The sequence below is a fragment of the Phodopus roborovskii genome, unplaced genomic scaffold, assembly GCF_943737965.1.
Source record: "Phodopus roborovskii unplaced genomic scaffold, PHOROB, whole genome shotgun sequence".
Classification (NCBI taxonomy): Eukaryota; Metazoa; Chordata; class Mammalia; order Rodentia; family Cricetidae; genus Phodopus; species Phodopus roborovskii.
In genome coordinates this window covers 17,395,981-17,413,379 of record NW_026125391.1, presented here as the reverse complement: position 1 = coordinate 17,413,379, position 17,399 = coordinate 17,395,981, and the positions used below count along the sequence as shown (strand labels likewise).

Genomic DNA, 17,399 nt, shown 5'->3' with positions numbered 1-17,399 from the left:
CCCATGTGCATAAATTATATGACACTTTCCAATTAAAGCTTTTCCTCTTCAAAGATTTAGCATTGCAAGTCAGCCATCATAGACTATGCTATGTCCTGTATTTCTTTCAAAAATAGAAATAAAATCCTATCCTTGTTCATATAAGAAGTGAGTGTTAAGATAAAATAGTAAATCTGCATTTAATCTAAAGTAATGATCTCCATCATTTAATGTGGGTCATAAATAAACTTAATAGTTGACTATGAGACCTGGTGCTTGGCAGAAGGTTATATATATTTCAAAGGAGCTTGAAGGCAGTTTAGGAAATAAACAGTTAAAAGTGGGTGCCACTGACTTACTTTAAGTCTATGCTGTACATTATAGGTAGTAAGAATTGCTTCTAGTGATGTCAGGAAGACCCATGGATTTTTAAAAAGGTGCCTGGTTATACTCACCTTTGAGTATGCCTAAATGATGGTAAACCTCAAGGAGGTTACCAAATCTGTAATGTTTTCATTGAAACCGTCTGTGTGAGAATCTGTAAAGAAATCCCTCCTCTCTAACCCCCAGGCTTATCTTTTTCTTGCCATCTTCTTCTAACCCAAAGGATGGACCTAGGAAAATAAAACCACAGAAAGACAAACTTATACTTAAGTTTAAATGAAGGAGAAAAAGAAGAAGAAGAAGGAGGAGGAGGAGAAGGAGGAGGAAGAGATAGGAGTACCACTCTAACTTAACAGAGATTAAGTGTATTGTAAAGAGATAGAGATGTTCTGTTTCAGCCACCACTAAGAAAGAAATGACTTTCTTTCCTTCATCAGTGACTCACCACCAGACTCCTTGTTAGTCTGTTTGAAGGAGTTGAGTCCCTTGAGACCCATCAGATAACAGAGACTAAGAAATAGAATCATAATTGGCTTGGTGTAGGTACACGGAAGGAGCCACCAAGACCAGAAGAGATTCTCTGTACTTTTCCATTAAATAACTCCTTTCTTAGATGAATATTTAGAAAAAAATGAAAAAGACTTCTATAAATCCCATTGAGAAATAGTTTAATGATATCATAAGGTTTTCATGTGTTTTACTCATTTCTAGAAAATGTGATTTTTGTAGTTAAGAATGGAAATGATCAAGTGAGTTCTCCTGGCTGTGTTTAGAGAAAACATGTTGAAAACAGCCAGGCACTTGTTTTCCTATTTGCTCCTCATCTGTGCAATCATGAACAAGTTGGGCTTACTTAAAGGACTATGTACACCCAACTCTTCCAGGCTCAATTTTTGTCAACCTGTCCACTGAATGAAATAACACTTACTGACAGCCTCCTATGAATGAACAGAGCAGAAATGAAGGCTGGGTTTTAAATGAGTTTGCCAGACCCAAGAAAAATGATAAATAAGTGTTTATTAGGGAAAGACACAGATAGGAGTAAATAACCGCCTAGGTCTTCCTGCTCCAGAAGATGCAGCCTTTGAACTTCCCATGCTCTCTGCAACCAATGAGAATGTGAGTCCTCAGCTCCTCTACCTTAAAAGGGTCTGCACCTGAAACCACACCCAAAGGATGTGGCCACTACTACAAGTTCACAGGCAAAGCAAGATGCCACTACACAGAAATGCCAGTGTACATCCATGATCTCCATGTGGCAGAGTCCCTATAATGGGATTTTGGTGTGGCAATGGGGCAAACTGGGAGATTTTGTGACCCATCAATCCTTGAAAGTCCGTTTCTACTGCCAAATCCTGGGAAGCAAAAGCATGCATCCAGTGATTATCCAGACAGTCTACCTGCACTTGTCACTAAACCAGCCTCAACTCATGCAGCATGCTTTGTGGTTGGATGAGTTGGCAGCTTTGTCTTCAAGGGTTGGGTTCCACTTGGACTCCACAAAGTGAAAAGACAATTGAGTCATGTGTTCCTCATGACACTTCCTTTTGAAAATTACATTGGTTAATTTTGCCATCGCTACCTTCTGTTCTGAAGTAAAAGGTTAACATAGCAAGCTATGGTTCCTGACTTTTTCTGTCTTGCTTTAGAGAATTAACTCAGGGCTGACTTCATCCTGCTACTTTACATCGATTAAAGCAGCCTTTAATAATCACATTTCCTATTAATAGCTTTACTGTGCTAGAGAAGCTAAATCAATATATAATTTAATGGCTTCTCTTGCCAAGGGCATTATTGATTCCATTCTCTAATGATTTTGAAATGATATGCTGTTATGCAAATGCTGTCTATCCTAGGTGTCTTTAGAAAGGTATATATGGATATATTTCTTTTCTTCATATTTTATTTTATTTTTCATATTGCAACTACAAAATGCTGAAAGATTTCCAAAGAATCCTGATCCTGATGAATACAGATGCTCCAATAATAAAATGAAAACAAGTTTTATTGTAGTTATTGTCTTGGGGTATAGAAAATAAAGCTATTACGATGTGTTCTAGTTTCATTTCTGTTACTGTGATAAGTACAGTACTAAAAGCAATGTAGGGGAGGAAGAATCTGTTCTTACTGTAGAATTCTAAGCTACAGTCCATTATTGCTGGGAATCTGAGGCAGAAATTTCAGCATCTGGTCACATCACACCCACAGTCAAGAACAGAGAGAAACAAATATACCCATACTACCTGCTCACTTGCTTTCAGGTACCTTTTACTTCTGTTACATAGTTCAGTACCCAGTCCATGGCATGGTACCACCACCTTAATTAGCAACCAAGACAATTCCCCACATATATGCCCATGGTTCAACCTGATCTCGGTGATTCCTATTCCTATCTGGTTCTAGTTTGTATTAAGTTGACATGTAAGGCTAACTAGCATATGATGGTAGAGGAATAATAATGACATTCTGCAGTGATAAGAAATAAGATGTCAGTGAGTGATTTGGAATAGTGTCCCTTGGGCATAAAATAAGTCTATAGAAAGGCTACTGCAACCATATGAACTAGGCCTTCCTTTAATCTTTAGTCCAAAAGTATCTATGATGCTATGTGAGCTGGGAGCATTATATGGGTCATATAATAAAAAGCAAACATTGCAACCTGATTGGTTATCAAGGGGGCTTTTCAATTTGGTCTTTCCTGCCATGAAGGACCTTCACAATGAATGTCAGGCCATCATTTCTAGGGACAATAGCTAACATGGCACTGTTGGTTCCCTTCACACTTCGTTGCCTGTTCTTATGACATTGCTTATTTTAGGACAGATTGCCACCCCAGTTTAAGATTTCAAGAATATAAAGTAGAAATTAATACCCAAAGAGCATGTATGTTTTGTTAAAAGAAACAAACAAAATCAAAACAAACAATAAAACAGAGAACCTTGGTCACGTTTTAAATGGTAAATTTGATGTAACTTAAAATAGCAGATAATTTGTATTTTTCAAATAGAATGTACAATTCAAAATATACTTCATATAGGTCCTCTTGGGCTTCTTAAAATATTTTGTATTTTTCAGATGTAAATTAACAACTAAAGACTAAACAACTAAAGTTAGTCAGACCGGTTGATTTTAATGTACACACACACACACACACACACAGAGAGAGAGAGAGAGAGAGAGAGAGAGAGAGAGAGAGAGAGAGAGAGAGAGAGAGAATAGGTGAAATCCAGAAAAGTATTTAACAATTATGTAGGAGCTGTTCGTACATACAGTTGGGCTTTGTCATACTTTTAATAGTTTTATAAATACCTGCTCTGAAAGAAGTTGTTGTTACATTAGCCTTGGCTAAACGTTCACCTGCTGTAATATTTGGAACACAAAGTAAAGGCACTCGCATGATCCCTGGTTTCTCGAGGCGGGGAGGGAGAAATAGGGATGTCCAGGTGTCACACATGTTCTGTAGCCTGGGAAAGAAGGGACAGTTGGAACTCCAAAGCACAGGAGCCAATCATTTGATCTCCCTTTTACAATGCTGAGCCTAGAAAGGATAAGTTAAACATTTGGAAGGAGGGAGCTGGGAAATGTAGAGAATTTTTTCATATTTTCTTCATGTTAGGATAAAAAGACAAATGCTCATTAAAAAGTCCATGTCTCAGTGGAACTTGGCAGATTTCATCAATGAACTAAAAGCAAAATTATGGACCTGTTTCTTTCTAAAGGATGCAGAAAATGTTACCAAAATTAAAGGATCTCTATGTCACTAAAGCTTTCTGTCTATGCAAGCCTACTGTTTCAAAACTCTAATCAGATATTATCTCAGTGAATGTTATTTTAAAAAACTTGTTAAATCAGTATTTAGGAGGCTCTGGGTAAATTGTAATATATATCACACTTAAGCTTTGTTAGTTTTAAAAGGTAATATTAGAATGATCTATTTTCAGATCCATCAAGAGTTACATCTGGTATCATTACTGGAGTTTAGATTTGCATAATATTTGCATTTGTCCTGTCTACTCATCAATCATTCACAGCCATAAGACCATAGGGCAAACATTACTAGAGGATGGACTACATAAAAGAATTCTCCACGAAACACCACAGTGTATTTATGAAGTTGAAAAGAAGTGTAAATGCCGTAGCTTAATGAAAGTTGAAATTCAGCTTGGCACGGAATGGAAATAATTACATCAGCAGTTGTCCCTTCCACTGGCAACACACTTTTGAAACAGCTGTACAGTTTCTATCTTTAGAAATGCAAACAAAATAAGAACAACTTCCAAGTAACTTAAATAAGTTAGATTCTAAGCCCCTAGGGTAGAAAGAGAAAAGAGACTTCATTCTCTTCTATAATGCTTTTACACATATGTTGTGTTAATCAAAATAAAATGTAATGACAAAAATATTATGCTTGAAAACACACCAGTTGGTTGTCCAATACCAAATAATTATCCCTGAAAAGTTATATATTCAAGTAACATTATACATGTATATAATGTATATAATATATATTATCACAACAGTAAATGGAAAAAGAAGCCATGAATGTTTTTAAGGTACTGAGAGGTATTTGGGAAAGTCTGGAGGAAGAAAAGAAAAGAAGGAAAATGATGTAATAAAAAATGTAATATTATGCTCGGAAATAAAATAAAACACAGAGATAGGGAAAATTACCCACCACTTCGAATAACATCTCTGTCAATATTTTTATTGTGTTTTTATTCCCCTTATCTATTTATGTGTGCAAGTGTGAGGGGTGAGGGTATGCATGTGTGCATACATGTGTGGGGGTGTACCTGCCATGCGTGTGAGTGAGGGTCAGAGGACAACGTGCTGAAGTCAGTTCCCTCCTTCTAGCAGGTGGTTTCCGTGGGCAAAACCCAAGCCATCAATCTGGCTGTCAAGTGCCTTTACCCACTGCAGAGTCTCATTGGCCCTACTGTGCTTTATTAACTTCTTCTAAAGCAACAACTTGCTGTCACAGCTAAGACAACACCAGAGTCCAATACTTTAATAAGTATTTTTTTTCTTTCCTTACTGTAGTCTGCTTTTCTGCTTTTCTTTTGCATACCAATGACAACCTTATTCATGTTGAGAACTGTACTTGTCCAAGTTAATTCTGTGGCCCTGGGAAAGGAACTGTGTTTTCAATGACTTCTCTAACCTTGTTTTCCTCTTGCCTGTGTCCCTTTGCATGCTTCTTCCCCAGTTCGTCAATTTCTATTCTTCTTTGTTTCAGCAAAACAATTGCAGTCAAGGTAATTGATGATGAGGAGTATGAGAAAAACAAGACCTTCTTCATTGAGATTGGAGAACCCCGCCTGGTGGAGATGAGTGAGAAGAAAGGTGGGGGAGCTGCTCCAGGGCTGCGTCCAACAGCTTCTGCTGGCCTGTGCCTCCCTGGACGCCCGCATCCTTCAGAACATGACTCACAACGCACACATGCCTCCACTATGTAACAGGGCATAGCTCTCACCCTGGCAGCGGTGGGGACAGAACAGCCAGTCATGGCCACTGTGCACCATGCAGGACTGCAAGTTAATTTGGGGCACAATCAATCAAGCCTCCATAGCTGGGGAAATTGGCACTAATATTATGCAATGTCCAAATTCTGTCATCCTAATTTGTAATTGTGGAAGAAGCAGGCAGATTCATGCAAGTAATCCATTAACGCAGAAACCTCAGTGGAGACCAGCAAAGAGCCCCCAAGATGCCCTTTTACATATGCCCGAAGGTCATGTGCTGCCAATTCTCCCTCCGTTAACATCACAATAACATTCAGCTTGGTGGACATCTAGAGCATGAGCGTGTGACTCCAACCATTTGTTTTGCCTTTGTCTTGTGTCCCCACAGGAAGATCATTACCATTAGAATATTTGATCGTGAGGAATATGAGAAAGATTGCAGTTTCTCCCTTGTGCTTGAGGAACCAAAATGGATAAGAAGAGGAATGAAAGGTGTGAGAGTATACAAAGACATACTGGCGAGAACCTGTTCTCTTCTCCCTCTCCGTGTCTCCCTACTCTCACACTTAACTCTCTCCTCTTCCTTGGCTTCAAGTACTAAATGCCATTGCCTTTGAAACTTAGCGGGGTTCATCTCCCTTCCCTAGTGGATTAGCCAAGCAATTGCCATTGTCTTTAGGAAGGGCTGACTAACCTTCATTGCAACAAGAATTTGCTAAATATTAACAAATGCTGGAAGAAATTCTTTAATTCAGAAGTCAGGCGATAAGAGAGGGTGTTCTACTTTTCATTACCTCAGAACCACATAAAAATGTGGCTGCAAAAGTTCACTCTGACATACCTTGTGGATAAAAGTATATGGAAAAGGAAACCTACCTAAAAGTTCATAGTAGACATGCATGAACCGAATAGCAATTTATAAGAAATTACAGAAAATTCAGTGATCAGGTTTCTTAGAGAATTTGGTTTGAGGAGAAGGTTGCTTTGTTTTTTTGTCTTTTTGTACTTTTGAGACAGGGTCTCCTGAAGCTGAGTCTGGCTTTTGAACTTAGTATGTAGCTGACGATGACCTAGAACTCTTGATCCTCCTGCCTCTACCTCCAAAGTACTGAGAGGTGTGTGCCGATCTGTCCAGCCCCAGCTTTTAAAAAAGCAATTAATAAGAACAAGGAGCCTTATGACTCTTGCTGTCAAAAAGCTAATGTACTTACTTTGTATTTTCCATATCATCAAACATATCCTTTAGAAGAAGCCATAAAGCTAGACATGATGGCACACTCCTGTGATTCCAGCACTTGGGAGATCAAAGTGGAAAGATTGAAAGCTCAAGGGCAGCCTGAGCTACATAGCAAGACCCTATCTCAATAATAATAATAATAATAATAATAATAATAATAATAATAATAATAAACTCTAACATATAAAATACCATACATATGAAACCACAGTCATATGTATGAGGTCAGTTTCGGTAGCTAAAGGGCCACAGGCCCTTGTAAACATTTAACCCTGTCTTACACTAATCCTAACCATACTCTAAAATCTTTTGATACTTATAGAATTAACACAATTTGAATATGAATGGTAACAAAAAAATTGAACAGTGCTATTCTTACAACTAGATTTTTAAATGACATTTTTTTTTTTTGTTAATTCTTTGAGAATTTTATAATTGGATTCTGTTGGTTCTCACAGTTTTAGGAAACATTTGCAAAGAGAAGTCAATTCCGTTCCCTAATTTTTCCCTACTTTATATGAGCTTCTTTTCACAAAGAAGAAAGAGAAGTTTATTCTAGCTTTTAAATGCAGGGTAAGAAATGCAATATATATGGCATATAGACTTGGCAATTTGGGGAAATACAATCTCCCATTCTGAGACCTCAGAGTCCATCTGAGGCAAAAAAAAAATTGTTTTTCCTGATATACTTGATTTAAGTCCAAAATGGCAACAGGAGTGATGCAGAAAGGCACACTTGGGACTCATTTTAATACAAGTTGTTTAAGAAGAACCCATTGTCAGTAAACAGAAAGAAAAAAGACTTCAAAAAATATGTATTACAAAGATGAGATCAAAGATGTCTCATTGGCATCCAGGAAGAAGCATTTATTTCTGAGTGTTTTCCTCCAAAGAGCTGTCTTTTATCTCGAGAAGTGTCGCCTTGCATGCAGCTCTTTCGACTGTCGTTTTTGTGAAATATGTCCTCATATAGAAGCAAATTAAAATTCCTTGATGGTGTTCTCCCATTTCATACCAGCCAAATGAATTCTTCGCAGTATGAGTAAACTTACTGACTTTGTTTTCCTAGGCTCCCTCTAATTCCAAGACCATGGTACAGGGAAAACTGGGCTGAAAACAAGCACTTGTCATATTCCTGTAGACAACCCAGGAGGCCTTTAATTTGAATTGCTTAGCAGGTTAACTTTTATTAAAATAAAGTGCTGTGGTCCCAACTGTATTTAAAAAATATGATCTAAAAAGCTAGATTATAGACTGTCTCACATTCCTCACCCTGTCAGTTTCTCTGGAGTTAAATACCCACCAGAAAGTATTCTGGTTAGTCTGTTAATGTGTAGAAGTTACTAATAAACATGTCAATTTAGGACTTCTTATGATTTGAGAATTTAAATAGCATAGACAGTTTTGGGGGGAGTCAAAATATCTACTAAGTAAAATATGCAAAGAGAACTTTACCTGGGCTAAAAGCTCCTTCCAGGAGGGCAGGCCAATGGATTTTTCTAGGGACTTTTACATGTTCTCATGGAAGATAGCTGAGGTCTTTAGTCTCTAAAGACTTCCAAACATGTGATTTATTAGCTCTCAGACAATATTTATAAGGAGAATCCCACCCACAAACCCAATTAAAGATTACCTTCTCCAATGTCACAGCATATTTTGTAAGCACTATATGTCGACAACTGTGGGAGAAATATCTTAGGAGATACACAGAGACATATAAGGATATGTTTTGTTTTGTTTTGTTTTATCAGTCAAACAAAAATATTCCTGTTGGGGTTATTTATTTGGAAATGTCCCCAACAATGCATTCCCTTGGGGTGCACATTTATATATATATATATATATATATATATATATATATATATATATATATATGCAAGGGTTTCCCCGCTCTAGTAAGAACTGCCTGGATTTCTTTCTGCTAATATTCCTCTTTCATTATTCATTTGGTCTCTTATTCTGTGTTTGTCTCTGTCCGTTTCCTTCACAGCCCTGTTATTGAATGAGCTTGGTAAGCATTTCATTTCTTGCATTTCCTTCCCATTTTTATAGGTTATTTTCTATTTCTCTAAGATGATACTATAACTCTTGATTATTATCTCTGTCTGTAGTTTGGCCAGATTTTCATTTAAGACTACTGGTCTCATTGTAGCTGAAGCCACATCATCCATATCACATTTTAAATTCAGTGTATATAAGCTTTAAAGGAACAGTGATTCCTTGGGTATCTACAAGAACTGTGATTGTGCACTAAATTGCATAATCTTAAAAGAGTATGTTCAGTTATAACTGGACTTCTCATATCCCTCTTAATAATAAATCTGGCAAGTTTTTGTGTAACTCAGGTGGGTTATCAGCAGCTTACATCAGTAATAATTCTTACTTGTAATGTAAATTAAATTATGACATTTCTTTTCTTTTTTTCTTTTTTAGGTGGTTTCACATTAACAGGTATGAATTTTTCAACTCGAATACTACATAATTATACTTTTACTGTCACTGTCAGTATATTGCATTTTTAAAAATATTTTTTCTTGTTTTATTTCTTTTTAATTAAGGAAAGTGCCTATATGGTAAGATAATGCCTAAATACCAAACCAAATGTAACCTGAATTAATATGGAACTGTGGTCCATACTATCCTCTTGCTGATTTTACAAATAACATGTTTACACATTAACATTTTTACACATTAATAACAGCCTATGAGAGTCATGTTTATTTGTTAGAAAACTCACAGTTAGAAAACTCTAACTGTTCGTATCTTGATACTAATCTGCACAGTGTTCCAGAGTAAGAGAAGATAGCTGGCCTCAGATGGTGGCTATGATAACTACACAAACTCCATGGCCAAGGATCATTAGAGTCCCCAAAGTAGATAATGCCACATTAGGAGAGGATTATGACCCAAGCCCTTCTTTGAGCACTTTGTTTTAGAGCTAAAAACATAGTAACAAGCTATTTCTGCCACATGAGGTGCATTGCAATGTGCTACATACACATTCAAGATCCCAATGAGAAAGCTTAAAGCTTTAATTCCAAAGTACTTCCCTCTCTAAAGCTAGTTCCTTGTGCACAAGTGGAAACCATTCCTTTTGCAGCATCTTTTAACCCTGCATACCTTCTCACATTTTCACAATGATTTTGTAGATTTAGAGAGGAAGGTGACTGCCCAATAATGGCTCTAACTTGTCTGAAGCTGAAAGCTGAAAATGTCTCTAGTGACCCACTTCTTAGGTGGCTTCTTGCAATATGCTAGGCAAGCACCAAAAATTTCTGATGTATCATGGAAATACTAATCCAAAAGCTAGAAGAAAAAAAAAGAAGGAAATAGTACCAACATTTATAGTAATGAAAATGCTGTAGTACGCATGGGGGTTGATATCAGCCACTGTTAGTATTAACTCAAGGATAGTGAGTACCAAAGTGTTTCTGCCCAGAGTGGAACTTTTTTACATGGCATTTCTGTATGGAAGGGCTCTATATGGATGACTGTTCCCAATTCATCTCTAGACACAGCAGTAAATGACAGAATGACTCATAGATGCTCAGAGACACAGAAATTAGAAAAAAAACCTAAAATGTTAAATAGGGTAGTCTTCTTACAGAAAGCCCTGAATCCAAACCAGTCAAGCCTTTCCCAAGTCAGATTTTCCCAGACTCTGCCCTCCAAGGCTTGTTCATGCATCTAAGTATGGATACACTGAGATCTGAGATCACTGACATCATCTTGTAAATACTCCAGTTCTGTCAGGGTGAAGAGCTCCCCTTGAGAGAGAGTTGAAGATGGGAGAAATTTGTTTTGCCTACCTTCATGACTTTGTAGATTATCTTTCTAAAGTCAACCATAGTCTCCAGAAATAACTTACTGTGTGGCTGTTCCTTTCATTCTATGCAACCTCGTGAGACTTTACACAGTTTTAGTTCAGAGTACCTTATTAAGAGTGCATCTATGTCTTTGGCCATCTTGCATTACATATGTAAGGGGAAGGTTCCATTTCTAAGGCTTTCTTTCCATGATATTTGAACTACCCTCCCTTTTAATGCCTCAGTTAGCAGGATCCCCTTTTTGCTTTTCTTACAAATCCTTTCCATAAAGTTTCCCAGAACCCTCATGTCAGCATCTCCGGCCTTGGCCATCCGTATCCTGCATCTGACATAATACAATCACTTTCTCAGAAAGTTTCTACAATATAAGTAGCTCACTGGGTCCCCCTACAACTGAAACTTAACCAAAAGTAGAAGTCTGTCCATTGTTGACATCTCCTAATATAGAAGCCAGTGCAGTTAGAATGGGAGACTATTCCAGGACATACTTCAAATTTCCACATTATTCTAATTGTTACTTAGCTGAATACTATCTCACTTTATTTCCTTCTTCTCTAATCAAACCAGAAATCACAGGGTTCAGTTGCTACTGATGCCTCTAAAACACGTCTGCAACTTAGGTCTGTACAGTGAACAGCAGCAATAAGGCCTAAAGAGTTCTCTTTGAAGCCACATTGGGGATTTGAAGTCAAGGCTTTGAGGTGCAAGGAAGAAGAGAAAAATTAGTGTAGCCTTTGGACTTAGCTTGCAGGTTTTACATGAATTTGCAGGGATGATTATGGATGTGGAATTTGGAAATTGTATATATGGAAACAAACAAAGAAAACAAAACAAAACAAACAAATGAAAACCATTTGGTCTTCAGCTTCACACCAATACACCAATATTTTAGAGACCTTGTTAGTAATAGACATTGAATGCTGGAGGTGCCTTTGAAATTTGCAAATCTTCACCTGCTATTCTAGCCCTTGTCTCACAGAAAGACCTATGTTTGAATCTATGATCTCATTCCCCCCCCAACTTTGTGGTTTTATGATAACATTATAACTCATTAGAGTTTATAATGAACATTATTTTATTACCATTTCTTTGGACTATATTGTTGTGCACACTTACAGGAAGAAGAAAAAAAAGTTTAAAAAGATTAATCTACCCCGAACCACTCATCTAAGACAGTAACAACCACCTTTCTGACTCTACGTAAAAGGCCCTTTGATGACTATCCTACCACTAACCCTGTCATTTGTCTGGTCCAATGGTATAAACCATTTTATTTTCCCTTCTTATTGATATTATACATTGAACTCTTTATCACTCTAAAGTACAATTTCATCTTATAAAAAGTCATCATTATGAATGATAGTCAAAGGAAACATAAATGGAAATGCCCATAAGGGGAAAATTAGAACACATAGAGATATTTTTAAATAAAATCCAGTATCTTGGAAAAATCTATGAAGGTGTATTTGGTTCCCCTAAAACTTCTAAGACATACAGCTATAGCTCTCCCTAAAATTACATGACACTCAATATATGTCTTTAATGTTGTTCTTCCAATCATTCATTTTGTGGTCTTGTAACAGACTTGCAATGCCGGTCAATTTAAAAGGGCCTAACACCTGACACATGAGAACACTTCCACCACACCAATGTATGGATTAGAGGGACAAAGCCGCTCCATCAAAGTTTGCCTAATGTTACAACTGAGAAAACTGCATCTCCAAGAGACGAAACTTCTTGTCCGCATTTAAATGGAAAACCAGTGGCAGAGACCTGGTCCTGGGACCAAGTCTCAAGATTCTCAGTTTAATTCTCAGTAGATCTTTGTAGACAAAAGCAGCGGGTGCTGGCAACTACCTGAACAAGAAGTTCAATGTAATCCAAGGTCCTGGTTAATGGAAATTGGCTGATAATGACATGTCCTTATTCCATGGAAGCCTATATGACACTTTGCAGTCTGCACAGGAAATGGATGTAGTGAGCACCTTCACAAGGGTTTTATATTCCCTGACCTTCAAAGAAATATGTGACATAAATGGAGTTGATCCGACCTGCATTTTATATGTGGGAAAACAGAAAAGATAGCCTGCTAAGGGCTATACAGATGCCACTAATAGGCCTCAAAATCAGCACACATGTCATTACACCAAGTGCTTTCAGTTGTTTGATGATGCCTCTGTAATCAGTAATTGAAGGACCTGGCTCATCCATTTCAAACACGTGCTAGACTGATTCTACCTCTTACCACAAGGAAAGAGGTTCATTATCTCATCCATCAACCTTAATCAAGCATGGTTTGGTTTGGCTTATGGAACATTTGCCCCCATTTGTGAGTGGTAATCTCTATTGGTAACCACCAGAAATTCTCCCTGTGGCCTACAGGGGTGGAACTATAACCACCCATACTAACATGGCTTGCAGTGTGTGTGTCTGGGTGCTGTTTTTTAGCTTACTAACTTCAAAAGTCACTGAGAGCAAAGCAATGTGATCCATCCTGCTGATTTTCTGCCTGTCCTTTTGCTAGGCCAACCTGTCTTCAGGAAGGTTCATGCTAGAGATCATCCGCTTCCCTCCACTGTAATCAGCATTTCAGGTACTCGTTTCCCTGTGGGCTTTGAAAACCACTGCCTTCAGGTATACTCCTTATTAATTACAACTGTAGATGTCAGTCCCCGGGCCTTCTGAAATATTGCTGATTGACAAGTGACACCTGGGATACTGTCATTGATCAAAACCCGAAGGCAGTCTGGAGAGATCATATGGACCTAGAGAGAGGCTGATCCAATGCCTTCTTTATCTCGGATTTCTATATGTTTTAGATTTCTTACAAATATCTCTTTTACACTTCAGTTTTCATCTAGGTGTAATGATATTTTTTTAATGTAAAATCAAAACAATTTGTGTTTCCTACCAAAATGTGACTTCCTGGTGTACAAGGAAACAAAGAAATGTTAGCAGGGCAACTCAAGGGTCACAGAGCTCTCTGGGATCCACTGAGGCCTTATGTTTTACGAGTGAGCTCCTAGCAGGGAGTCTATAGCTAAGAACAGCAGTACCTTCTCCTTCAGTCATTACTGCTGCCCATCACTGACCTCAGTGGTTGGAAATACTTCTACCTGACCTGACCTGCCTCCCCCTCACAAACCATACCTCCACCAAACAATCATAATTCTAAGCTACAACTACAGATTTTTCTCATGATACTCCTCAAAGGACTAAAAATGGAAATCTTTTTGAGTTCTAACCTAAGAGGCCAGCTGGAGCTGAAACATTGTCAAGTGACCTGTGTTTTCAGGCTTATGCATATAGTTCTGGACAAAGAGCCAAAGTAAGACTTTCCCGCTGCTGGCCTTTCCCCTACTTTCTAAGTTCTATATTATTTGTTGGGATTAAAATAAATAAAGAGAAAGAAAGAAAGAAAGAAAGAAAGAGAGAGAGAGAGAGAGAGAAAGAAAAATAAAAAAGAAAAGAAAGCTATGACATTGTCTCCTTGGTACAGACCTCTGTATTGAACTAGCCATGTGAGCGACACTGTCCTCTAAAAGGAATATCCCACTCTCACCCCTTCATCACGATGACACTGCTTCAAGATCTGGCTTCAACCAGGAAGCTTTGCAAGCAGCTTTACATAATTCATCTGTTTCCAGAACTCAGAGACCTAAAGCAAATGTGTTTTATTGTTGTTTATAAAAGCCGATCACTATAAAGAACAAAGAGTGCATTCTGGTGATTTTTATCCTGGGGATTCTCTGTGTCCTCACAACACTGGTTTTCAGCCATGGTTGCTGATAATACACAGTGCCTCTATATTGTTTTGGTGGGTCAAGATTGTAACATTGTATATCCTATATACAATGGTTAAGATTGCAACATTTTATACCCTGTATACAGTGTTCAAGATTGCAACATTGTATATCCTGTATACAATGGTCAAGATTTGCAACATTGTATATCCTATATACAATGGTCAAGATTGTAACATTGCATATCCTATACCTACATACAATGTCACAATTAAACTGGTGAGCTTTACAAGTATGAATATGTACATAAAAAGAGAGACAATAAGACCCAGAGTTGGGCACAGAGAAAATTATTTAGCTCTAACAAGTAGAACCAAAACTCTGTCATGTTCTCATGCTGCCTACATAAGGAAATAAAGTGACCTAGGCTACAATAAAATAATCTGTTTTTGATCTACTCATTCAAAGAGAGGAAGAAACAAATAAAGTAATTGACTCTGAAAATTCTGTTGAACCATTTCCCTATTTAATAAAGGCACATCTAAGGAAAACACTAAGGGGAAAAAAAAGACTCAATTCTATTCATCAAAATTCTACATCAACTGCTAATATATCACCGCAATTATAGATGAGCCATAAGATGTATCCATTTTTCATCTCTCAAGTACAAATAACTATAACTGTCTCTTAGATTTACATAATCCTCATCAAATGAAAATAGCCCTGACCTTTCCACGATGCTGTATCTACCATGCCTGAATTATGACCACTCACTTCTATATCTCCTAGTCATCCTTATCATCATATTCACACACCAGGCAAGCTCTCTACACACTTCAAAGGTAGTTTCAAATGAATCCTCTAGCCTGATGCTTTCCATGACTCCCATATGCGGAAGATTCTTCCCACACTTCTCTGTCAGTCACCACCAAACTGATTCTAGTTTTTCACTCATGTGCCTCTTTCCCCACTACACAAGAAGTTTCTGGAAGATAGCTGAAGAAAGAGGAGGACTATGTCTGTAATGACATATTCTAAGAAAACGATAGCATGTGCTTAAATAATGGATGGTCCTTTTATTTTAAAATAAAATGAGCAAGTGAAAAATATTACTAGTGGTAACTTGAAGAATCTCATAACAAATACTTGAGTAATTTTTTTGACATTCTGTACCTTGTACTAGATACAAGTAAAGACAGTCCAAAGAGTGCTGAGGTATACCCTAGCTCTCAAAGTCTACATACAGACCAGGTATTTGTATGTAAAGATAATTTAAAATAATCCAGAAGCCATATGATATTTTTTATGTTCAGCACATGATAAATATTAAGGAATTGAATGATATTTACTAAGTTCCAGTTGTCAGTTGGTATACTGAGGGAACAAGGCACTTTAATATAACTAAATGAGGGTAAAGGAGCATTTTGGGTGATTGCATAATGGGTAAGCCCATACTTTAGAGCAAGAGCATAGCAAGATGTAGAAACATGTTCCCTAGCATTGATTTATATTAAAAATCAATACTGGTAAGATGAGATATCCACACTTCAGCTTCTGGAGAGATTTTTGTTAAGGTTGAATACTAAGCAAATTGTAATTTACATACTGTGACATTTTTAAGTACCTTGTCTTTTACCTAATTAAAAACAACAAAACAAAAAAACTATTTTGCCATAAGAAGAAAATATTTTTTTTTATTTCAATGAAAGGAATGTCATTGAATTCTAGCTAGTCAAGTATACTTGATCCTAAATGAAAGAATGGCAGATGTTGGGAAGTAGTTATAGACCTGACCTGGGTACACTAAACTATGTTTTTGTTGATGACCAGAAAGACTGAATTATTTGGGTGGGGACATTTTTTCACTCATAGGATGATTTGATTTCATTTATTTTCATGCCCATGTATTTAACACCATGTTTCAGATTCATTTCATTGTGTGAGATGCTTCCCTGAACAATCCCACTACATTAATTTCCCTCCCTAACTATTCTCTGTTTTTTACCTTGAGTCCCATTCCAAACAACTTATCCTTTGTAAGCTAAATCATGGAAATGATTGTCACAATAAATATTCTCCCACACATAGCTTTGCATTTCAAATAGATATCTAAGAGGCAGTAATTCTCTTGAGAGAAGTCATCATTATTCAGTGTATGTCAGAGACTTGGACAAAGACACAAAATCAACCTGAAGGACTGGTCCAAAGACCAAAAAGCACTGACCAAGTGATGATTGATTTGAACAGTAGGTAAATGAGCTTCACACAAGTCCACACACCCCCTTCACTAGAACACATGATTTCAGAAGGACAATATTGGAGACTCTAATAGTTGCCTCTCCTTGATTTATAAATTCCCAATCCTTGTACAAAATACCTTACCACCCTTACAGTTAATTTCCCTTTCTCTCCGATTTGCTTTTGCTCATGTTCAATTGCTTCTCGGCAGGCTGAATAACCTATTTTTATTTTTCTTTGATTTGGTGGGATTACAGACCACTGGTGATTTAAAATGCATTGTTTTAGAATACATTATTAAATACATGCTAAAAAATATGTCAGCAGCTACATTGCAGTTTTGCCGTCCATTACTTCTGACACATGAAATCAAAGGTGCTAGCCATGCTTCCAGCACCTCTATCTCCCAACCCCAGTCCTCACAGTAGACTGCTAGCCAAAAATCATCCCCTTGAAACAATTGCTAGCTCAATAAATAGAACCAACTATAATAGGATTCCAGAGCAGAGGAGAAGCTACGGCTCTTTGC

At 37.3% G+C, this 17,399-nt stretch overlaps 1 protein-coding gene across 1 annotated transcript in view; it reads left to right on the top strand.

The window, feature by feature from the left end:
* Positions 1 to 17,399, top strand: part of Slc8a1 (solute carrier family 8 member A1) — a 262,575-nt gene that overhangs the window by 194,126 nt on the left and 51,050 nt on the right. Inside the window, exons 2-6 of the mRNA XM_051175160.1 lie at positions 5,600 to 5,706; positions 9,053 to 9,073; positions 9,496 to 9,513; positions 9,621 to 9,635; positions 13,414 to 13,482. Coding sequence (XP_051031117.1) covers positions 5,600 to 5,706; positions 9,053 to 9,073; positions 9,496 to 9,513; positions 9,621 to 9,635; positions 13,414 to 13,482 — 230 coding nt within the window. The remainder of the gene's footprint in view (positions 1 to 5,599; positions 5,707 to 9,052; positions 9,074 to 9,495; positions 9,514 to 9,620; positions 9,636 to 13,413; positions 13,483 to 17,399) is intronic.